Raw genomic sequence first — 25,435 nt, forward strand, 5'->3', positions numbered from 1 at the left:
TCTTACTATGTAAATCTTACGACTACAGTCTAGATGTATTTCAGCGTCAACGTAAAATGAATTTTACATATAAAATATAAAGATATAAACTATAATCATATAGTACCTTTTATTCAGCTAAATACTACATTTGTAACGCTTTGAAACCCATCAACATATCGCTGTTTCAGCCTGATCACGTTGAGTATAACAACATATATTGTAACGCTTTGAAACCCATCAACATATCGCTGTTGTAGCCTGATCACGTTGAGTATAACAACATAACGCTTTCGAACCCATCAACATATCGCTGTTTTAGCCTGATCACGTTGAGTATAACAACATATATTGTAACGCTTTGAAACCCATCAACATATCGCTGTTTTAGCCTGATCACGTTGAGTATAACAACATAACGCTTTGAAACCCATCAACATATCGCTGTTGTAGCCTGATCACGTTGAGTATAACAACATAACGCTTTCGAACCCATCAACATATCGCTGTTTTAGCCTGATCACGTTGAGTATAACAACATATATTGTAATTTCAGTCTTCTCTTTATAATATATTTACTGAATCGCGAGTACCCAAATAACCAGTTCTTATCTTACTCGTTTTCAAAATTATTGAATAATAAAAATTATTGATTTCACATATACAATTAAAATACAGTACAGTTTATGTCAACGTTAACTAAAGATTCTAGAATACATTTTTTAAAGTTTACAGGTGGGTCATTTGAATAAACATTAATTTGTAATACTGTATGTAATTGAATATTGTTTAAGGGTAGTAGACCTTAAGATATTAAGTTGGTATACATTTTGCTGGAAGCCCATGACAAGATACACAATCAAGTCACTATTAAATGAACTTAAAATTATTTATATTTGTTGACTGAGAAGCATAGTTTGGGTGTATTACACATTCTACAAATAACAATAATCTTAGTAACAATTTTATACTAAACACATATCTACCGTAAATAAGTACTGATCTACATTCCATCTATAATAAACACATATCTACCGTAAATAAGTACTGATCTACATTCCATCTATAATAAATTCTATTTAATAATAATACAATTTTAAAACATCTTCATGCTGTATATATCTAACATAGGCCTATTATAATAAAACAGTTTTAAAACATCTTCATGCTGTATATATCTAACATAGGCCTATTATAATAAAACAGTTTTAAAACATCTTCATGCTGTATATATCTAACATAGGCCTATTATAATAAAACAGTTTTAAAACATCTTCATGCTGTATATATCTAACATAGGCCTATTATAATAAAACAGTTTTAAAACATCTTCATGCTGTATATATCTAACATAGGCCTATTAGTATTTTATATACAATACAGAATATCAAATAATATAATAGTGTAAATAATTTGAGTTCACTTAATAGATAGATATAGATATTATGTCATAACAAAAGAAGATAATCAACAAAGGATATATCATTATTACCAATCAAATAAATTCATGTCTATCGAAAAATATATCAATTAGTAGTACTGAACAAAAAAAGAAAGACCAGAATGAAATCATTTCTTTGTTTCATCATAGCAAGTTCCACAAACACGAACAGGTTTCTTAGAAGACGCTAAAACTGTGGTCTTGTTGGAACACTCGTTACAGAAGATACCTCCACAATTGCGACAATGATGCTGGAAGACATAAACAATGCAGATACTAAATATAATACATGGTATACTATTAGATATATAATACATGTAATCATTTCTATGGTAGTAATAGGCAATTTGATACCCATGTAAAATGGCCGCAATGAACTAAATACTGTAAACTATTTAAGGAGAGCCAACAAAATTATTTTGTATTCGTTGAAGAGAAAATGATTGACTACTTGGTACTGTATGGTCAATCATGGAAATCGTCATACACACATGTACTTCAGACTTACTTTTCTAACTGTAACTGAGAATCCTTTGTTACAATCCATACAGTTTGTTGCTTCTTCATCACTTGTCCATTTTCTCCCCATTTTCTGAGTACTTATAATTTGTAAGTTCTGATTTTCTCTACCAAGTTCATGCATGGCTGCAGTTGCATCATCCAGTTTCCGTCGCATCTCCAACTGTTTCGCCTGAAGACGTTCAACATCAGATTCACTTTTCAGACATCTACATGTTACACAAAATTATATTATTAAATCTATTTGTAGTATAAACAAACTGAAAACAACATTCATTAAAAAAAAAGAAAATGTTAAATAGACAATGATTACCTTTCTAATAAAGCTCTCCTTTCATCTTGGTTATTTTGTATCGTAGCTTCTTGAACTGTATAGTATAAGAATGATTATAAAGAAATAAAGAATCACTGTGTTAATATCATTGTGTTATCTCAGTATAAGCAGTATAAGAATGATTATAAAGAAATAAAGAATCACTGTGTTAATATCATTGTGTTATCTCAGTATAAGCAGTATAAGAATGATTATAAAGAAATAAAGAATCACTGTGTTAATATCATTGTGTTATCTCAGTATAAGCAGTATAAGAATGATTATAAAGAAATAAAGAATCACTGTGTTAATATCATTGTGTTATCTCAGTACAGTATAAGCAGTATAAGAATGATTATAAAGAAATAAAGAATCACTGTGTTAATATCATTGTGTTATCTCAGTATAAGCAGTATAAGAATGACTATAAAGAAATAAAGAATCACTGTGTTAATATCATTGTGTTATCTCAGTATAAGCAGTATAAGAATGATTATAAAGAAATAAAGAATCACTGTGTTAATATCATTGTGTTATCTCAGTATAAGAATGATTATAAAGAAATAAAGAATCACTGTGTTAATATCATTGTGTTATCTCAGTACAGTATAAGCAGTATAAGAATGATTATAAAGAAATAAAGAATCACTGTGTTAATATCATTGTGTTATCTCAGTATAAGCAGTATAAGAATGACTATAAAGAAATAAAGAATCACTGTGTTAATATCATTGTGTTATCTCAGTATAAGAATGATTATAAAGAAATAAAGAATCACTGTGTTAATATCATTGTGTTATCTCAGTATAAGCAGTATAAGAATGATTATAAAGAAATAAAGAATCACTGTGTTAAAGGGGGGTTCCGGGTTTAAAATGAATAGTAAAAAATATAAAATATATTTGTTTGTCTCTTGAACGGTGAAAGTTTCAATTTATATAAGCGCCCAGTGAAGCAGAACGAAGGCTGTGAAATGAGGCCAGATTACAAGTGCAGCTACGGCGATATGACACTGTGTTACAGAATAGGAAATTCGTGAAATGGTCAATCTTCCGACGACTCGTTATCATTAACCATATCAATTACTTTTGTAAAATTATACTTATCTGATGTAATTTTAGTCGGTCTTCCCATTTATAAAGTCAATTTTCTATGAAAATTCATCAAAACAGTGAAAAATTAGATATGTTTGCACTTTACGTTTGCCGATTTTCGCACTGACTTAGGGAAAGCCTTCAAAATCAATGAAGCGTAACGTATACATTCCAGAGAGCGAGGAGAGCGAGACGACGATACACGTGCTCTCTCTGCCCATGCCTGGCATCGTCACGTGATAAGCAGATACAGTATACAATACCAAACTGGTCGGGTCGAGTATACCCAGTCTATAATCACAACATGAACGATGTACAGTATTTGATTGAAGGTCGACTCGACCTACCGGAATGGTATAGAAAATATAGCTCGAATGAGAGAGGAATATTTGTAAACATAAGTATTGCTAATTTTAACAAGTGTAGCCTATAGTAAAAGGCCTGGTAGTATCAATTCGCATAGGGTCTACTACACTAGCTAGCTCAATTTTTAACTGGGCCGGATCGGCTAGGTCTCCTTCCTACTACCTGGTCTACTTGCTTGATGCAATATCCGCTTTTTTGGAGAGTAAACTAGGCCTATTTTAGGACCTTGTTTTGCCTCAATATTTACAGCCGATTTTGTAGAATGTTTTAGGTTTAGATTGTTTAGGAGTTTGGTTGATAGGATGGGTTTGGAATTCACAGAGTTTTTGTTATTTATGGGCCAATCGTTTAGTAGTAGGCTAGCTAGGCCCATGATGGGCCCCAATGTTTTACCGTAGCCATCGTGGCATGGAATCCCTAGTCAGAATGGCTCTCACCCATGAAAAAAAATTATTTAGGCTAGGCCTAACCTAGTACGTGAAGCCGATAATACGATCTGTCTGTACTATTCGAGGTATAAAAATAGTATATAATTTATGACTCCGTAATCTGTACTAAATTTTGTATTTCATTAAATGTCAAATAAATATATGCTACTACTGTTATTATTACACTTTAGGCCTAGCTTAGAAAATCTACAAAAAATGTATTTCACAATGATTGGGTGGTCGTCGTTTGACAGAGGAGAGAGATGAAAATTAGTTGACAAACACAACGTACATGACGTTGCGAGTTTGGAATCCACTGATGACGTGATTTTGTGAATATCTCATGAATATTAATGAGCTTCCCTAAGCTGCTGAAAAACAGACTTTCCATGAATTTACTCTAAAATGTAAACGAAATTTAATTTTTTTAATTTCTCGTTATTACTTCTTCATTCTGACATGTCTATATTGTTATAATTTTTTTACTTAATAAATAAACGATATTTAAAAGCAATTTTAAACCCAGAATCCCCCTTTAATATCATTGTGTTATCTCATTATAAATCTAAGAACTGTTTTTTTTACCTGCCATTTCGCCACGTAAATCATCATTATTCTTTTCATGTTCTTTGATGCTGATTTCTGCTTGCATTAGATCTCGTCGTAATGTTCCTAGGTTCTCATTTAGAGCTGTGATCTGAAGCTCTAGACGTTCTGCTATTTCTTCCTTTTCACACTGCAACTCTGTTCTCAATTTGGATTCAGCAGCCTTGATACAAAAATGGAAATTAAAGACATTCTAAAGGATTATCTAACAGATTATTTTATTTATAATTATTTTATAATTTGTTTAACTGAACTAAGCTATCTCTTGCATATAAATCTTAATCTTACCAGTTTTGTTTGAAGTGCAGCAGACTCATCTCTTAGCATAGCCTGTACTTTCTTGCTAACTTCTTTCGTTTCTGTGTGATCACCTTCACATTTTTCAAGATTTGTTTCCAAATTTTGTATAGAAGATTGTAGCTGTAGCTTTTGCTTTATAAGTAACTGTTTTGCCTCTTGAAGATTTGTGATTTCCTATCAAATTATAGAGGGGGTATGTCATGGTTTATAAGTAACTGTTTTGCCTCTTGAAGACTTGTGATTTCCTATCAAATTATCATCAACTAATACATTAATTATTAAAACTTTTATAAATAAACAACTATTCATAACATTATACTTTCACAATTAAACCACATTATAGAGGGGGTATGTCATGGTTCATGTAATATATAACAGTGTATAACAATATTATTGTAATTGAATAATAGATTGAAAACCATCAAGCTACAGAGATAAAACATGAATAGCATTGAATGTGAGTAATCAACAATATTATTGTAATTGAATAATAGATTGAAAACCATCAAGCTACAGAAATAAAACATGAATATTATTGAATGTGAGTAATCAACAATATTATTGTAATTGAATAATAGATTGAAAACCATCAAGCTACAGAAATAAAACATGAATATTATTGAATGTGAGTATATAGCATTGATAATGCATTACAATTTACATGACAAAAAACATACACTGGTTTGTTGCTGTCTGTCTTCTTCAGCTAACGTCTTAGTTTGACTAAGTTCTTGTTCTACGCTGGCTTTAATATTCTTAAGGTCAGTTGTTATTGACCTTTCCTCATTCAGCTGCTTCTCAAAAGATAACTAAATAAAAAAAAATAGTAATTATTCAAATCATAGTATTATAGGTTAGAATAGTAAATGTATGGTATAAATCATATACTAGTATTATAGGTTTGAATAGTAAATGTATGGTATAAATCATATACTAGTATTATAGGTTTGAATAGTAAATGTATGGTATAAATCATATACTAGTATTACAGGTTTGAATAGTAAATGTATGGTATAAATCATATACTAGTATTATAGGTTTGAATAGTAAATGTATGGTATAAATCATATACTAGTATTATAGGTTTGAATAGTAAATGTATGGTATAAATCATATACTAGTATTACAGGTTAGAATAGTAAATGTATGGTATAAATCATATACTAGTATTATAGGTTAGAATAGTAAATGTATGGTATAAATCATATACTAGTATTATTATAGGTTAGAATAGTAAATGTATGATATAAATCATATATTAGTATTACAGGTTAGAATAGTAAATGTATGATATAAATCATATACTAGTATTATAGGTTTGAATAGTAAATGTATGGTATAAATCATATACTAATATTATAGGTTTGAATAGTAAATGTATGGTATAAATCATATACTAGTATTATAGGTTAGAATAGTAAATGTATGGTATAAATCATATACTAGTATTATAGGTTAGAATAGTAAATGTATGGTATAAATCATATACTAGTATTATAGGTTAGAATAGTAAATGTATGGTATAAATCATATACTAGTATTATAGGTTAGAATAGTAAATGTATGGTATAAATCATATACTAGTATTATAGGTTAGAATAGTAAATGTATGGTATAAATCATATATTAGTATTATAGGTTTGAATAGTAAATGTATGGTATAAATCATATACTAGTATTATAGGTTTGAATAGTAAATGTATGGTATAAATCATATATTAGTATTATAGGTTTGAATAGTAAATGTATGGTATAAATCATATACTAGTATTACAGGTTAGAATAGTAAATGTATGGTATAAATCATATACTAGTATTATAGGTTTGAATAGTAAATGTATGGTATAAATCATATACTAGTATTATAGGTTAGAATAGTAAATGTATGGTATAAATCATATACTAGTATTATAGGTTAGAATAGTAAATGTATGGTATAAATCATATATTAGTATTATAGGTTTGAATAGTAAATGTATGGTATAAATCATATACTAGTATTATAGGTTTGAATAGTAAATGTATGGTATAAATCATATATTAGTATTATAGGTTTGAATAGTAAATGTATGGTATAAATCATATACTAGTATTACAGGTTAGAATAGTAAATGTATGGTATAAATCATATACTAGTATTATAGGTTTGAATAGTAAATGTATGGTATAAATCATATACTAGTATTATAGGTTAGAATAGTAAATGTATGGTATAAATCATATACTAGTATTATAGGTTTGAATAGTAAATGTATGGTATAAATCATATACTAGTATTATAGGTTAGAATAGTAAATGTATGGTATAAATCATATATTAGTATTATAGGTTAGAATAGTAAATGTATGGTATAAATCATATACTAGTATTATAGGTTAGAATAGTAAATGTATGGTATAAATCATATACTAGTATTATAGGTTTGAATAGTAAATGTATGGTATAAATCATATATTAGTATTATAGGTTAGAATAGTAAATGTATGGTATAAATCATATACTAGTATTATAGGTTAGAATAGTAAATGTATGGTATAAATCATATACTAGTATTATAGGTTTGAATAGTAAATGTATGGTATAAATCATATACTAGCATTATAGGTTAGAATAGTAAATGTATGGTATAAATCATATACTAGTATTATAGGTTAGAATAGTAAATGTATGGTATAAATCATATACTAGTATTATAGGTTAGAATAGTAAATGTATGATATAAATCATATACTAGTATTATAGGTTTGAATAGTAAATGTATGGTATAAATCATATATTAGTATTATAGGTTAGAATAGTAAATGTATGGTATAAATCATATACTAGTATTATAGGTTAGAATAGTAAATGTATGGTATAAATCATATACTAGTATTATAGGTTAGAATAGTAAATGTATGGTATAAATCATATACTAGTATTATAGGTTTGAATAGTAAATGTATGGTATAAATCATATACTGGGGTCAGAGATCTTTTTACGTTGCGGCCGCAAGTGTATGGAACAGCTTACCAGCAACAGTTAAATGCTCAACTAGTCTAAACAGTTTCAAGACCAACCTAAAGACGTCGCTATTCGCTGATGTTCTCGCACGTTGTTAATGCACAAAGCGCCATGAGCGCCACATGGGTGGAGGATACCGGCGCTATATAAGTTTTCATTTATTATTATTACTAGTATTATAGGTTAGAATAGTAAATGTATGGTATAAATCATATACTAGTATTATAGGTTAGAATAGTAAATGTATGGTATAAATCATATACTAGTATTATAGGTTAGAATAGTAAATGTATGGTATAAATCATATACTAGTATTATAGGTTAGAATAGTAAATGTATGGTATAAATCATATACTAGTATTATAGGTTTGAATAGTAAATGTATGGTATAAATCATATACTAGTATTACAGGTTAGAATAGTAAATGTATGGTATAAATCATATACTAGTATTATAGGTTTGAATAGTAAATGTATGGTATAAATCAGTCAGTGGTCGTTCACCTGACAGTGGAGCTACAACTTACTTTGTCTTCTTCAACTTGCATTCTTTTATTTTCAGCCTCTTTTAGTTCCTCTTCAAGATCTGCGATCTTACCATCTAAAATGTTCTTCACCTGAAAAGAATAATGAATTGACATTATCTGTATTTAACATGCAAAACACAAATCTGTGTTACACCTGCTCACCTCTTGAAGTCCTTCCACACTGCTTCTTAGTGACGCTTCACTTCCCTGTACCTTCTCTAGTTCTTGTTCTGTTGTTAGCAGTGTTGCATGTAGGTTTTCAATATCCCCTTGAAGGGCAGAACTCTTCTCATTTCCTTCCTAAATGATAAATAACCATTTGCAACCATTTAAAATAAAGAGAAATAATAACTGTATGAGCTTCATAATTTGGACACATATCACATGGCTTAAATATCTACCTTGATAACACTCTGTAATTTCACTGTTTGAGCTTCATAATTTGGACACATATCACATGGCTTAAATATCTACCTTGATAACGCTCTGTAATTTCACTGTTTGAGCTTCATAATTTGGACACATGTCACATGGCTTAAATATCTACCTTGATAACACTCTGTAATTTCACTGTTTGAGCTTCATAATTTGGACACATGTCACATGGCTTAAATATCTACCTTGATAACACTCTGTAATTTCACTGTTTGAGCTTCATAATTTGGACACATGTCACATGGCTTAAATATCTACCTTGATAACACTCTGTAATTTCACTGTTTGAGCTTCATAATTTTGACACATATTGCATGGCTTAAATATCTACCTTGATAAGACTCTGTAATTTCACTGTTTGAGCTTCATAATTTTGACACATATCACATGGCTTAAATATCTACCTTGATAACACTCTGTAATTTCACTGTTTGAGCTTCATAATTTGGACACATATCACATGGCTTAAATATCTACCTTGATAACACTCTGTAATTTCACTGTTTGAGCTTCATAATTTTGACACATATCACATGGCTTTGACACTTCTTTCTGAAGTACCTCTATCTTTCTTTGCAAGTCTTTTTGTATTTCTTCTTTACTGAAAAGTTGCTGTTGAAGTTGTTCCGCTTGATTCACCTACCAATAAATGCAAAATGTCTCAACTAAATTCCTCATTCATCCTTCATTGATATAAACATTATTATTAAAGTGTAAATTATTTGAAATGGTTTGTTACCTTTTGCGTAAGACTTTGGTCTTGTTGTGTAAATTATTTGAAATGGTTTGTTACCTTTTGCGCAAGACTTTGGTCTTGTTGTGTAAATTGTTCTTTCAACACAGCTACCTGATTTATCTCAGTTTCTAAAGATTGTTGCAACTTTACTTTTTCATTTCCTTCTTTGACCATAAGTTCTTGAAGTTCAAGTTCACTTTGTGTCTTTTCAGCTAAGATTGTCTATAAAAGAAAGATTATTTACAATTTTGAAGACTGAACAATAAAATATTCAACTGGCTGTTAAAACATGTCTCCAGCAACTGCTGTGCAACATATAACATTAACATTGTTAAAACATACCTTTGTCTCCAGCAACTGCTGTTGTACAATAGATAGGTCCTTTTGAGAAGCATTTAGCTTTTCAGTCGCAGAATTCATCAATGAAACCTACAACAAAAAATAAAATTGACATGAACAATTGGGCTAAATATCTTATTTCCACACAATATATTTAACACTACATGTACCATTTTTCTGTTGATCTTAAATCATCAAGAGGAAAATATTAGAATTGTCTACCTTATGTTCTTCGTGAGTGTGATTACTTTCTTCTAATTCTTTTTCTTTCATTTCTAATGATTCCTTTTCTTTCCTTAAGCTTGTTTGTAGTTCATCATTTTGCTGTTTTAATTTATCTGCCTTTTTGACAAAAATAGTTGAAATGAACACTTTTGAATTGTTTAATAAATGTTAATGTGCTAGTTATTTAAATTAGATAATAGTTACCTGTTGTTGCATTTCAGATCGTGTTTCTGTGAAAGTTGTTTTAATGCCATCAAGTTCAATCTGCATTCTTTCCATGTTTGCTGTGCTTTGCTCATTTAACTAAAAATACAAAAGCATTTTAATAATAATCTTCATTAAAAACCCATTACACAGTAATAATCTTGTTTTACCAATTGGTGGTAGATCATTTTTTGTTGTACATACCTTTTTAATTTCTTTGTGAAGGGCATCATTTTCATCAACCTTACTTTGCAGAGATTCCTCTGTTAACCTTTGTTGCTCCTCAACTTTGCTTCTAGCTTCTTTCTCAGATTCAAGTTTTAAACTAACATCTGACAGATTGTTTTGAACAGTGCCAAGTTCTGACTTAGTAGCTCCTAAGGTTAACGTTACCTAATGAAAAGCACAAGTGAGAATAAACTTTTGAACAGTGCCAAGTTCTGACATAGTAGCTCCTAAGGTTAACGTTACCTAATGAAAAGCACAAGTGAGAAAGAACTGCATAGCGGAGATGTTCTGACTTAGTAGCTCCTAAGGTTAACGTTACCTAATGAAAAGCACAAGTGAAAATGAACTGCATAGCGGAGATGTTTACTTTAATCAACCAATGTATTTAAGAAATGAGTACCTCTTGAAAGTTGTTAGCAAGGTCGTCATAATCCTTAGACTTCGTTGCAAGTGCTACTTGTGTTGTTTTTAGCTGGTTTTCCATTTCTCCTTTAAGAGACGATTTAGCAGTCTCAGTCGACACCAATAAATCAGCCTGAAATTAAATAGGTTGTTCTTATCTTCAATTTATTCTACATCCATCACACTTTTGTCACTATATCAATTGTTGAAATATTTTACCTTTTCTTGTACATCTGCTTGTAAAAGTTGGATCTTATGATCAGATGATGTTAGTTTTTCTTGAGTTTCCTTACACTTTGTAACAGCAGCAATCAATTCATCTTTCTTTTCATTTAGTTCTACAGTCATCTATAAAAATAAACACATTTTGTTGTACAAATGATAACTTATTATTTCACTGAGCAACTGATGATGTAATATGCATAAATATAATGCACCTTATCCACCTGTTCCTGGAGTTTAACTACATCCTTTTGTCTATCTTGCAATGCATGCTGGGATGTCTTAATATGAGATTCAAGATCTGCACGCTGTGTTGCCATAGAAGCTTCAGTTGCTAAGATCAATTCATTCTGAAATAAAGTTCATAATCAAATTTATTTTAGGTAATGACTTTGTAAATCATTTAGTTCACGACAAGAATCCTTATAATCCTTTCTATTATTTCCTTACCTTTGTATTGAGTTCTGCTTGAAGAGAAGATGTTTTTTCTTGAGAAGAAATAAGCTTAGTGTTTAGATCGTCTAGGTTGCTTTTTGATTTTTCAATCTTTTCATTCAATTCTTCAATCAATGATTTATTCTGTAATAAAGCAATATTTTAAAAGTAACAGTACAATTAACAACCTGTATATTATGCTTGTATAACCAGTTGTATGTAAATTACCTCCTGTATATGCTAGTATAACCAGTTTAAACCTCAAGCAGTATAACAGTACAATTGTGTGTACATTACCTCCTGTATATGCTAGTATAACCAGTTTAAACCTCAAGCAGTATAACAGTACAATTGTGTGTACATTACCTCCTGTATATGCTAGTACAACCAGTTTAAACCTCAAGCAGTATAACAGTCCAATTGTGTGTACATTACCTCCTGTATATGCTAGTATAACCAGTTTAAACCTCAAGCAGTATAACAGTACAATTGTGTGTACACTACCTCCTGTATATGCTAGTATAACCAGTTTAAACCTCAAGCAGTATAACAGTACAATTGTGTGTACATTACCTCCTGTATATGCTAGTATAACCAGTTTAAACCTCAAGCAGTATAACAGTCCAATTGTGTGTACATTACCTCCTGTATATGCTAGTATAACCAGTTTAAACCTCAAGCAGTATAACAGTCCAATTGTGTGTACATTACCTCCTGTATATGCTAGTATAACCAGTTTAAACCTCAAGCAGTATAACAGTACAATTGTGTGTACATTACCTCCTGTATATGCTAGTATAACCAGTTTAAACCTCAAGCAGTATAACAGTACAATTGTGTGTACATTACCTCCTGTATATGCTAGTATAACCAGTTTAAACCTCAAGCAGTATAACAGTACAATTGTGTGTACATTACCTCCTGTATATGCTAGTATAACCAGTTTAAACCTCAAGCAGTATAACAGTACAATTGTGTGTACATTACCTCCTGTATATGCTAGTATAACCAGTTTAAACCTCAAGCAGTATAACAGTACAATTGTGTGTACATTACCTCCTGTATATGCTAGTATAACCAGTTTAAACCTCAAGCAGTATAACAGTACAATTGTGTGTACATTACCTCCTGTATATGCTAGTATAACCAGTTTAAACCTCAAGCAGTATAACAGTACAATTGTGTGTACATTACCTCCTGTATATGCTAGTATAACCAGTTTAAACCTCAAGCAGTATAACAGTACAATTGTGTGTACATTACCTCCTGTATATGCTAGTATAACCAGTTTAAACCTCAAGCAGTATAACAGTACAATTGTGTGTACATTACCTCCTGTATATGCTAGTATAACCAGTTTAAACCTCAAGCAGTATAACAGTACAATTGTGTGTACATTACCTCCTGTATATGCTAGTATAACCAGTTTAAACCTCAAGCAGTATAACAGTACAATTGTATGTACATTACCTCCTGTATATGCTAGTATAACCAGTTTAAACCTCAAGCAGTATAACAGTACAATTGTGTGTACATTACCTCCTGTATATGCTAGTATAACCAGTTTAAACCTCAAGCAGTATAACAGTACAATTGTGTGTACATTACCTCCTGTATATGCTAGTATAACCAGTTTAAACCTCAAGCAGTATAACAGTACAATTGTGTGTACATTACCTCCTGTATATGCTTGTGCAATTCCTCTTCTTTAGTTCTCTGTTCTTCAGCCAATGTGTCTTTAGATTCATTTAACATTGTAACTTGGTCACGCAAACTACTCTGTAATTAAAATGAAATCAGTTTTACGTTTTTGAATCACGTTTTTATAATCTGGGCTGCCTGTAAAAGTGAATTAATCTTACATTGTCTGTAATTAAAATGAAATCAGTTTTACGTTTTTGAATCACGTTTTTATAATTTGGACTGCCAGTAAAAGTGAATTAATCTTACATTGTCTTCCTTTAGTTGATTTATTGCTGTGCTAGCTCCCTCGCCTTGTTCAATCTGAAATCAACCATTTGTTTAAATTACTTTCCAATACAAAATGATATGGCCTTTTCTTTTTATAAATTAATGTACAAATCCAACCAACCAACCAACCAACATTCAATAAAAAAACCACAATTTCTACCTGAAGTAGTAATTCTCTTCTTTCTTTCTCCATTTTCTCAGTATTCTGTTTCTGAACTTGTAAAGTTCCCTCTACTTCTAATAACTGCATTGTTCTAAACAATAACACATCAAAATTTTATATTTCATCAGGATCAAGAAATATAGTTTGAAACAGTGTACACATTTACTGAGTTTTAATTATTGAATGTTAACAATTTTAAAAGATTTTCAATCTAGCTAAAAAAATAGTTTTAAAAACTTACTTGGCATGAATGAGACGTAAATGTTCTTCAATATTAATTTGTTTTTCTCTTAACTCTGTCTTGAGTTCATTATTATTGTTGGATTCCATCTGATATTGCTGCTGAGTTTCTACCAATTGTTGTGAAAGGTCGTCGTTACTTGATTCTTTCTCTTTTATCTGATTCTGTGCCTAAATGTAATTCACTACTGAGTCAATGCAGCTCAAATTCTTAACATAACATAAATGATTTACAGTACTGTAGATACATAGAGGGCAGTCTTCATTCATAAATGATTTACAGTACTATACACAAGTGCACAACAGTATCATTGTAAAGACAATAAATTATACAATTAAAACATAGAGGGCAGTCTTCATTCAGTGATCCTAAAGAATGTTTTCCTTTAAACACCATTTTCTACTTGTTTTTATAATTATTCTGAAACCCTTTTCTACTTGTTTTAATTCAGTTTATTCTGAAACCCTTTTCTACTTGTTTTAATTCAGTTTATTCTGAAACCCTTTTCTACTTGTTTTAATTCAGTTTATTCTGAAACCCTTTTCTACTTGTTTTAATTCAGTTTATTCTGAAACCCTTTTCTACTTGTTTTTATTATTCTGAAACCCTTTTCTACTTGTTTTAATTCAGTTTATTCTGAAACCCTTTTCTACTTGTTTTAATTCAGTTTATTCTGAAACCCTTTTCTACTTGTTTTTATTATTCTGAAACCCTTTTCTACCTGTTTTAATTATTCTGAAACCCTTTTCTACTTGTTTTAATTCAGTTTATTCTGAAACCCTTTTCTACTTGTTTTAATTCAGTTTATTCTGAAACCCTTTTCTACTTGTTTTAATTCAGTTTATTCTGAAACCCTTTTCTACTTGTTTTTATTATTCTGAAACCCTTTTCTACTTGTTTTAATTCAGTTTATTCTGAAACCCTTTTCTACTTGTTTTTATTATTCTGAAACCCTTTTCTACCTGTTTTTATTATTCTGAAACCCTTTTCTACTTGTTTTAATTCAGTTTATTCTGAAACCCTTTTCTACCTGTTTTTATTATTCTGAAACCATTTTCTACTTGTTTTAATTCAGTTTATTCTGAAACCATTTTCTACTTGTTTTTATCATTTTATGGTGAATACAGTTAGTAACAAGATACATACTTTGGTTACTTGCAATTGTAAATTCCTAATTTCTTGGTCCTTTTCTAAAACACTCTCATTGGCTTGTTGGTCACGCTCTGCTAACTTCTGCTCCAATTTTTCAACTGTGACTTCCTTTTCTTTTATTACTGTCTGCATCTGTAAATATCAAGTTGTTTAAAAAATATAAATTGACATAACTTAATTATGGTAATCCACTTATATATGAACAAACACTACATTAGTTAATACATTATGAAACCAATAATTATAATAATTACTTGTTGGATGTCATCTTCAAGTTCTTTGACATTAATCATAACATCTTGTAATTGTTGTTGTTGTTGCTGTTTAGTAAACACAGTATCTTTCTGCTGTCGTTCTAATGCCGCTTCTTTCTCCTTCACAACTATCTCCATCTTTGATACTTGTTCTTGTAATTCAATATTTCTCTGGTTGTTAACTTGCATTTGTTTTTGAATTTGTTGACTTCCACTACTTGTTACACTCAAACTATTTTTTAACCTATTAAAATAAGAAATGAATTGTTTTGAATATGTTAGTTGACTTCCAGTACTTGTTACACTCAAACTATTTTTCAACCTATTAAAATAAGAAATGAATTGTTTTAAATATGTTAGTTGATTTCCAATACTTGTTACACTCAAACTATTTTCAACCTATTCAAATAAGTAATACATTCTTTTAAATATGTTAGTTGACTTCCAGTACTTGTTACACTCAAACTATTTTTCAACCTATTAAAATAAGAAATGAATTGTTTTAAATATGTTAGTTGATTTCCAATACTTGTTACACTCAAACTATTTTCAACCTATTCAAATAAGTAATACATTCTTTTAAATATGTTAGTTGACTTCCAGTACTTGTTACACGCAAACTATTTATTAACCTATTTAAATAAGTAATACATTCTTTTAAATATGTTAGTTGACTTCCAATACTTGTTACACGCAAACTATTTATTAACCTATTCAAATAAGTAATACATTCTTTCAAATATGTTAGTTGACTTCCAGTACTTGTTACACGCAAACTATTTATTAACCTATTCAAATAAGTAATACATTCTTTTAAATATGTTAGTTGACTTCCAGTACTTGTTACACGCAAACTATTTATTAACCTATTCAAATAAGTAATACATTCTTTTAAATATGTTAGTTGACTTCCAGTACTTGTTACACTCAAACTATTTATCAACCTATTCAAATAAGTAATACATTCTTTTAAATATGTTAGTTGACTTCCAATACTTGTTAAACGCAAACTATTTATTAACCTATTCAAATAAGTAATACATTCTTTTAAATATGTTAGTTGACTTCCAATACTTGTTAAACGCAAACTATTTATTAACCTATTCAAATAAGTAATACATTCTTTCAAATATGTTAGTTGACTTCCAATACTTGTTACACGCAAACTATTTATTAACCTATTCAAATAAGTAATACATTCTTTCAAATATGTTAGTTGACTTCCAATACTTGTTACACGCAAACTATTTATTAACCTATTCAAATAAGTAATACATTCTTTTAAATATGTTAGTTGACTTCCAGTACTTGTTACACTCAAACTATTTATTAACCTATTCAAATAAGTAATACATTCTTTCAAATATGTTTATTAAATCAGAGGATTATATAAACCAATAGTTTGTTAAAATAACTTACAGTTCTAGTTCTTCAGCCTTCGGAGCATTCATCAATAAAGATTTTGTTTTGTTAAGTTCTTCATTAAGTCTGAAATAATTAGATTTAGAAACAATAACAAACTTGTTTAAATATAATTATATATGAAGTTAATACATATTAAATGATACATACATTGCATGCTCTGCTTGGAGTTAATACATATTAAATGATACATACATTGCATGCTCTGCTTGGAGTTAATACATATTAAATGATACATACATTGCATGCTCTGCTTGGAGTTAATACATATTAAATGATACATACATTGCATGCTCTGCTTGGAGTTAATACATATTAAATGATACATACATTGCATGCTCTGCTTGGAGTTAATACATATTAAATGATACATACATTGCATGCTCTGCTTGGAGTTAATACATATTAAATGATACATACATTGCATGCTCTGCTTGGAGTTAATACATATTAAATGATACATACATTGCATGCTCTGCTTGGAGTTAATACATATTAAATGATACATACATTGCATGCTCTGCTTGGAGTTAATACATATTTAGACATATTAAATGATACATACATTGCATGCTCTGCTTGAAGTTGATCTAACTCTTTACGAAGCGCAGTTTTCTCAGATTCACTTTCTTGTGTTAAATTGTCCATCAGCATCTGAACAGACACTAATTCTTTTTTCAAGACGACTACATCATCAGCACCAGGTCTACAGTATAATATAAAATAATTATTATCAAAGCTGTATATTACATCATCATCTCTAGTAATAATCATCAGGTTTAAATTAAGAATACAGAACAAGATATACCTTTGAAGTAGTTGTGACTCTACTGCGCGTAGCTGAGCACGGGTGTCGGTAACTTCAATCTGTTATCATAAAGCAGTAATTATTAATGTGTTTTTTTGTTTAACTCAAATTCTTATACTAAACCAACGTTTAGTACTTTCATGTGACATGAAGGGAGTGGCCGAGCAGTTAAGACAGTGGAACCGTAATTACGTAGCCATAACATCGGCAGGGGTTCGAGGCTCACTCACTCCATGGTTCTGGTGGTAGAACGAGTCTTCTCGGATAAGGACTATAAACCGTAGGTCCAGTGTACACATCTAGCTCGTGTGCACTTTAAAGAACCTAGTACATCTTTCGAGACGAGTAGGGGGTTACCCCGGTGTATTAGTACATTACAGCCACTGATCACCAACTGGGCCCTCTGGGAGACCAGTCTTTGACTGAAGAGGTTACCCAGTATAAATATATATTCAATCAATATGTAACGTATGATGTATAAAAATGACAAGCTTCTTATTTGAGGTAATCACCAGCCTATGATAAAGATAATAAACAACTTACCTGTGATTCTCTAAGCCTTTCCTCGAGACCAATTCTACGACCTCTCTCTTCGTCTACTTGCGCTTTCAGGCTAGCTGTTTCTCCAGCCTATCATAAGGATAATCATAAAATCAGATTATCAATGCAAATATAAGTACAACTGCTTTAGTTAAGTAATGGTGTAATTAAGTTTAACTAACCAAGACGGCTGTTTTTTGTTCAATATTGTCTTTCTGTTGTTTTAATGAACTAGCATTCTCCAATGGTGTAATTAAGTTTAACTAACCAAGACGGCTGTTTTTTGTTCAATATTGTCTTTCTGTTGTTTTAATGAACTAGCATTCTCCAATGGTGTAATTAAGTTTAACTAACCAAGACGGCTGTTTTTTGTTCAATATTGTCTTTCTGTTGTTTTAATGAACTAACATTCTCCATAGACTCTAACAATTGTTTCCTCAATAAAACTACCTCTGATGACACTACAAAATAAATATATCTATATAATAGTATAATGGATTTATTTAATATAACACAATTTCATAAAAGAAAGTACGATATGTTATTTAAAATGAGGAATTGTATAGTATTTAAAGTAAACATTGAAAGAATATAAAATACTTACATAATTCTGAATTAACACCATTTTGAGATTCACTGCCCTCACTCTGTAAATAGAAAACAAAAACACTTCATTATTGTTATTCATTTTTCATTTTTCATGTTATCATACTTTCTCATAATTCCCTGAATAAAACTTACCACCCTTTGCTGAGTTAGTTTATCTACTTCTTTCTTAAGTTCATCAGTATACCATTTTTCTTCCTAATAATAATGATATGATTTGAAATGATAACAATGCTGTTGATCCTAAGTAGTTATATTAAAATGGTATGACCATAATATAAATGAGGATAATGGATGCTGTACACCAACAACAATACCTTTAATGTAACTTTAAGATCATCTACTTCCTGTCGTAGAGCTAGAACATCACCACCACTGAAAAAAGTTGAAATATAATTGACTCCTCTTTGGTTGTTTTTAGGCATTGTGTTATAGTAGGCTAACAATTGATAACCAACCACAGTGACATGTTTTACAGCAATGTTGAATATAATATGTTTATTTATTTACCTCCGCCAAGGAGGTATATGTAATCGGTAGCGTGTGTTTGTTTGTTTGTTTGTTAGCAGGATTACTCAAAAAGTAATTACAAGATCTTTACCAAAATGAATAGACATATAGATATGTGGTCAATGACCATTCCATTAAATTTTGGGACCATTTGGGACCACAGTCCCAATTCTGGACCACTTTTTAGTATACTTTTTTAGGCCTGCTAGTGTTAAAAGATAGGACAGAATTTTTCAAAAGCCGGCGAGCAGTCTTAAAGTAACAAGTAAACTGAAATTGCATTTTCTCGAGAACTACTTGTCCAAAAATGAACAAGAGGCAAGAGTTATAATTTGTGATTTGTAATTTTAAAACATAATCTGATTTAATGTGCACGTTTTTTTATGCGAGTAGTTTAAAAAACCTATTTCTTTTCAAATTCACTCGTTTAATTTTCGCGTTGCTGTTCTATTGTTAGTCGACTGAAGCTATTGTTAATTGAAAGGCTGGTTACATAACCATTACACCAAACTCGCATACACATGCTTGTAATGAAATTAGCCTAAATCACAAACAGCATTAAGACACGCACAAATATATATTTTTTTTTTTTTTTACCGGAGAAATCTTATGTAGGAGAATTTTACAGTAGGCGGAGGTATGCCCTCTCGGAGTGGCTTTCTAGTTTACAATGTATTTTTAAATTAAGATTTAGAAAAATATCTAAATTTGTCTTACCGATTCTGCTGGACGCACAAGCAGGAAGAAAAAAAAAATTTGTATTAGATTAATAAGACAGATTGTACTAATACACTAATATCATTATCCTTCTTAATTGTAAAAAAATAATAATTGTTATAAATATATCTATAAATAAACTGTTGTCCAAATTCCTTATACTCTTTGATAAGTAAATCATCACATACCTCTGCTACATTGTAAATCATCACATACCTCTGCTACATTGTAAATCATCACATACCTCTGCTACATTGTAAATCATCACATACCTCTGCTACATTGTAAATCATCACATACCTCTGCTACATTGTAAATCATCACATACCTCTGCTACATTGTAAATCATCACATACCTCTGCTACATTGTAAATCATCACATACCTCTGCTACATTGTAAATCATCACATACCTCTGCTACATTGTAAATCATCACATACCTCTGCTACATTGTAAATCATCACATACCTCTGCTACATTGTAAATCATCACATACCTCTGCTACATTGTCAATCATCACATACCTCTGCTACATTGTAAATCATCACATACCTCTGCTACATTGTAAATCATCACATACCTCTGCTACATTGTAAATCATCACATACCTCTGCTACATTGTAAATCATCACATACCTCTGCTACATTGTAAATCATCACATACCTCTGCTACATTGTAAATCATCACATACCTCTGCTACATTGTAAATCATCACATACCTCTGCTACATTGTAAATCATCACATACCTCTGCTACATTTCTAGCATGATCTGTTGCAGGAGGTACAACACCATGGACCATCTCCCAGTGAGACTGTAAATCCTCTGCAGATGTTAATGCAGTCATACATTGAGGACATATAAACCCCTATAAGAAAACAATGCTTGATAAACACACAGATTTAGAGATTTACAGCTATAAAAAAAAACATGCTAAAATTAAAAATGAATAACCATGCTCAATAAATAGTAAATAAAAGAAGTCCATTGCCAACAATAACTACTTTTAAAGTTTCTCAATATGCTTTCAGTTCAGTAGTAAATTGTTCAAATGATGCATACACCTTTAATCTATTTAAATTCATGCAAGTAAACCCAGTTTATCTATAACTAAAAGATATGTGTTGAAATTATGCAATACTCAAAACAATAATGTTGTCTGAAGTAAAAGAGAAAAAAATACAAAAAAAAACAAAGTAAAAAAAGTAAATTAAAACACACCTCAGTTGCCTGGAATTATAGGGGAAAAATATGTAGAATTAAAATGAATTAATTAATCTAATCCAACTAAATCTTAGTTTAATCTAATGAAATCCCAATTTGGCAATGATTGTGAAGTTTAATCAAATGGTCAATAAATGATATTATACAAATCAATAAAACAGTTAGTTTCCTAAAAACATATTTTAAACAAATACTAGTACATTTACAACTCAATCTATTTTCAATAAAATTTGTTTGTATATTTAAAAGCAGTGATTAGTAAAGTAGAACCATTACAATTAGTAAAACAAAAAGCTCAGTATGTAGTAGCTCCTTCTATACCTTAGTTGAATCTTGGTTTGTTGTAGAATCATGATCTCTCTGCCAGTGTGTCTCCAACTCTTCTGCTGACTTCATCGATATCATACATTGTGGACAGATAAAACCCTGTGTGATGATGCCAAATAAGACATGTACATGATGTAGATGTATATGATGACCACACATTTTGAACATGATAATCAAATTTAGAATATACCACATTCATACTCATTCATTATATTACACTGTACTACTAAACATTAAATTGATTGTAATAAATGAATGGACAATGACATACCTTTTATCCTTCTTTCATTGTTGGCATACTGTATTTTTGTATATATATATATATATATTTATTTTTTATATCTTTGTTAATTTTGTGTTTTTATAGTTTTTTTTTGTATTTTCTGTTTGTTTTGTTTGAGGGTCCCTAATGATCAGCTGATGCTGGATGGACCACCCTCATAAAATATTGTTGAAATAAAAATAAATAAAAAATGAATTACTTAATTACTCTTAGGACCACAATGGAAATAAGTTTGCCGTCTCGGTACTTATTGTGTTTTTATCCTATGATTTTATGTCAGAATAAAGAAATGAAAAAAATTAATAATAAAATAATATTAATAATTTACTTACAGAGACATCATGTACCGATGTTGATTGGTTAGATGGGGATTCTTGTCTGGACTGTAAAGCGAGCATAGCAAAACTTTAGCAGTGTTTTAGTATAGATAATCTTAGGCCTAGCTAGTAGGCCTCACAAGGCCTAGCTAGTTACTAGTAGGCCTCACAAGGCCTAGCTAGTAGGCCTCACACTCACAGATACAGCCAGGATATCCCTGGCAGACCACCAGCAGGGAGGGCCTCCCTCCCTACTCTCTCTAGGCTAGCCTAGTTAGTAGTACTAGGCCTAGTACCTAGTAGGCTAGTTACTAGTAGGCCTAGGCCTAGAGGCCCTAGGCCTACTAGAGGCTAGCTAGCTAGGCCCTACTAGGCCTAGCCTAGCTTAGTAATACCTTCTTTATATATTAACAAACGATTTCAAATTAATACAAAACTTACGCTGTCTACGGTATCTTTCGTCTTTTTTCGTAGTCTACGAAAAGCTTCCATTATTTTAATTTAACATTGAAATAAATGTATTATTTTTCGGAAGTATATTGTCTACGTCGTACGTACGGCGGGTCATAGATAGGTGAGTCGATCTCGCACTTTTCATATATAGCGCCCTCATAAAAATAAATTAATTGATTAAAAAAAGTCAATGACCGCCCTCTATAATGTGTTGGCTTGCCGACAGTAAATTACGTCATCGGGATGTAAACAACGTGAAGGTTCCAAATTCAGTTTTTATTTTGCTGTAAACTTGATGGAATTATTCGGATTTATTTTTAAATTTAAGATCTGGATGTTTATTGAAATACTTAGTTATTCATAAGCATATTTCATCTAGTTATTTATATCGCAAAAATCGATAATAATGGGCGGAAATGCAAGTCAACCAACGTCACCTACTACTGGTCCAACGTCAATAGGAGATCCTACAGATTCAGATGAGAGAGTTGCACAGCTTGCTCGAGTAATGACATCAAAACCAAAACAAAATAAACGTAGACATGACCATCATCCATTTTGGGATGTTGAAGAGGATACAGATTACGATGGTTATGAGGTACCACAGCATTAATTACAATTGTATTCATTACATGGAATAAAACCAAACTTAATAAATGAAATATATTTAATATCATAAAAACATTGTTGTATTGTAAAAAGTTTAATTTCAAATGATGTTTCTATTTAGGAGAGTATTTACATCCTGAAGCAGTTGTACAAGCAAATGGATCCAAGTGTTATGAAGACATTGGGTGATGCAAAAGGTGATGTCAAATTATCTTTGAAATACGATGTAAGACGTCAACTTCTTTTGGTTAAAGTGGTTTCAGCAAGAGACTTAAGTGCAAAAGACTTAAGAGGAAAAGCCTCAGATCCTTACATAAAGGTTTGTATAGTGACTTCTGCTTGTGATAATAATTTCTAGTTTTTAAATGTTTTTTCCAGAACTAATATTTGTACAAATGATTCAATTTAGCTTGATGTGATTCCCGATAGTTACTCAGATGGTGCCAAGTCAACTTCAGTTGTGACAAAAAGTCTAAGTCCAACGTACAACGAGATCTTAATGTTTAAAGTGTTACCAGAAGACTTAAGTGATACACAGTTGAGGGCGCAGGTGATGAGTCATGATCCCATGGGGAAGGATGATTTTATGGGAGAAAAGATCATTTCATTGGCCGAGACAGATTTGTCTAAAGTATCTACCGAGTGGTACACACTACAAGCAGAGGTACAGTATTGGGCGTAGTCAAAACATAAATTTATACAAATCAAACATTACCTTGAATATACCTTCAAGGTAAACATACAATATAAATGCTGTTATCAAATAGACTGCACATTCACTTTACAGTTTAATTGTTAATTTACAGACTGATTTGGACATTAAAGGAGAACTTGAGATAGGTTTGCAGTTTCAACTGCCAGATACACTTCACGTTAGCATAATAGGAGCAAGTCGGCTAGTCTGTCGTGATCCAGATAAATTACCATGCCCTTACGTAAAGGTCATCATACCTGGAGTAGCAAAAGTTGAACAGACAAAGGTACAGTAATTGTACTTTTATTCACTTTTCTACACATACATACTATTCATTGGGGAGCCAAAATGATAAATATATTGCAATTTAAAATGCTTTAATGGATTCCTGTTTTATAGGTTGTCAAAAACACTTTAGATCCTGTATGGAATGAGACATTTGATTTTCCAGTAGCAGAGGAAGAACTTGGTAGTAGGTAAGTATTTTACAACCACTGGGTAACCCACAGAAGTTTGTTTATTTGAAGAACTTGGTAGTAGGTAAGTAATTTACAACAGCTGGCTAACCCACAGTTAAAGTGTGTTTATTTAAAGAACTTGGTAGTAGGTAAGTAATTTACAACAGCTGGCTAACCCACAGTTAAAGTGTGTTTATTTGAAGAACTTGGTAGTAGGTAAGTAATTTACAACAGCTGGCTAACCCACAGTTAAAGTGTGTTTATTTGAAGAACTTGGTAGTAGGTAAGTAACAACCACAGCTGGCTAACCCACAGTTAAAGTGTGTTTATTTCAAGCTGATTACTATACAATTTTCTTTTTGTAGATATATTGTACTACATGTGCTAGACAAGGCATTTGTAGGGGAAACGGATGCTATGGGTCAAATATTTATTGACCTTTTGAACCTTGACACCAGCGTTGGCTATGCAGGTAGATTCCGCCTGGCTGACCTGGTAAGTACAACAATCCAAACAAGTTTAATCATTAGAAACACAGTTTATAAATGCACAATCTGGCGTTTTACAGCCAAATATCATTTAATGTTGTACAATATAAAAAATATCTATTAAATCTAATCTTAAACATTGGTTTTAATTCTGTGCAGAAAAACTCCAACAAAGTGCGGACGAAGTGGTCACAGACAGCAACAGTGCAAGAGTTCCGCGAAGCAATGTATGCACATTCCATCAATCGATATCCTAGATTGATATTTCAAAAACACACAGGAAATAAGGTGGTAACAGTCTCTAGTAGGAAAGCTGGTTCTTTTGCAAGAATTCGTATTGTTGATGGAATGGCAATCTAGAAACCTGCCATGCACACCAGATAGAAATCAACAAG

General features: G+C 30.9%; 3 protein-coding genes across 5 annotated transcripts; 1 reads left to right on the top strand and 2 right to left on the bottom strand.

Annotated features, from left to right (window-relative positions):
- Nucleotides 1–95: 95 nt before the first annotated feature.
- LOC140059565 (uncharacterized) lies at nt 96–20,219 on the bottom strand (the record flags this gene model as incomplete). Its single annotated transcript, XM_072105513.1, has 33 exons — nt 96–1,671; nt 1,929–2,148; nt 2,253–2,307; nt 4,726–4,909; nt 5,035–5,220; nt 5,724–5,855; nt 8,578–8,667; nt 8,740–8,877; nt 9,490–9,651; nt 9,806–9,970; nt 10,091–10,177; nt 10,310–10,429; nt 10,517–10,615; nt 10,721–10,909; nt 11,145–11,279; nt 11,366–11,494; nt 11,584–11,718; nt 11,819–11,947; nt 13,481–13,582; nt 13,754–13,807; nt 13,935–14,028; nt 14,179–14,348; nt 15,325–15,462; nt 15,585–15,828; nt 17,004–17,072; nt 17,572–17,712; nt 17,815–17,873; nt 18,358–18,444; nt 18,709–18,815; nt 18,959–19,001; nt 19,096–19,158; nt 19,278–19,335; nt 20,188–20,219. Coding segments are annotated over 33 exons (3,939 nt in total), but the record flags the coding sequence as incomplete, so codon positions are not given.
- LOC140059567 (uncharacterized) lies at nt 19,717–22,890 on the bottom strand. Of its 3 annotated transcripts, none has more exons than XM_072105516.1 (5): nt 22,780–22,890; nt 22,354–22,404; nt 21,733–21,837; nt 20,936–21,055; nt 19,717–20,375 (listed from the first exon to the last, which is right to left on the bottom strand). In XM_072105516.1, the coding sequence occupies exons 1-5, from the start codon at nt 22,828–22,830 to the stop codon at nt 20,232–20,234; spliced, it is 471 nt and encodes a 156-aa protein (XP_071961617.1). In that variant the 5' UTR covers nt 22,831–22,890; the 3' UTR covers nt 19,717–20,231. The 3 variants fall into 3 exon arrangements, 2 of the variants coding, with proteins under 2 accessions (XP_071961617.1, XP_071961618.1); XR_011847228.1 differs by lacking the exon at nt 19,717–20,375 and adding an exon at nt 20,632–20,655 and having other exon boundaries at nt 20,712–21,055; XM_072105517.1 differs by having other exon boundaries at nt 20,303–21,055.
- Nucleotides 22,891–23,005: 115 nt separating this feature from the next.
- LOC140058738 (synaptotagmin-1-like) lies at nt 23,006–25,400 on the top strand. Its single transcript, XM_072104464.1, has 7 exons — nt 23,006–23,389; nt 23,522–23,719; nt 23,810–24,064; nt 24,207–24,380; nt 24,494–24,570; nt 24,918–25,047; nt 25,200–25,400. The coding sequence occupies exons 1-7, from the start codon at nt 23,198–23,200 to the stop codon at nt 25,398–25,400; spliced, it is 1,227 nt and encodes a 408-aa protein (XP_071960565.1). The 5' UTR covers nt 23,006–23,197.
- Nucleotides 25,401–25,435: the final 35 nt, after the last annotated feature.

This window comes from Antedon mediterranea, chromosome 9 (genome assembly GCF_964355755.1).
Source record: "Antedon mediterranea chromosome 9, ecAntMedi1.1, whole genome shotgun sequence".
NCBI lineage: Eukaryota > Metazoa > Echinodermata > Crinoidea > Comatulida > Antedonidae > Antedon > Antedon mediterranea.

Coding starts and splice junctions, on each gene's coding strand:
- LOC140058738 (XM_072104464.1), top strand. CDS start 23,198: ATGGGCGGAAATGCAAGTCAACCAACGTCACCTACTACTGGTCCAACG. Junction 23,390..23,521: donor CAGATTACGATGGTTATGAG/GTACCACAGCAT, acceptor GTTTCTATTTAG/GAGAGTATTTACATCCTGAA. Junction 25,048..25,199: donor GATTCCGCCTGGCTGACCTG/GTAAGTACAACA, acceptor AATTCTGTGCAG/AAAAACTCCAACAAAGTGCG.
- LOC140059567 (XM_072105516.1), bottom strand. CDS start 22,830: ATGGAAGCTTTTCGTAGACTACGAAAAAAGACGAAAGATACCGTAGAC. Junction 22,405..22,779: donor CGAAAGATACCGTAGACAGC/GTAAGTTTTGTA, acceptor CTCGCTTTACAG/TCCAGACAAGAATCCCCATC. Junction 21,056..21,732: donor CAAACCAAGATTCAACTAAG/GTATAGAAGGAG, acceptor GTTTTCTTATAG/GGGTTTATATGTCCTCAATG.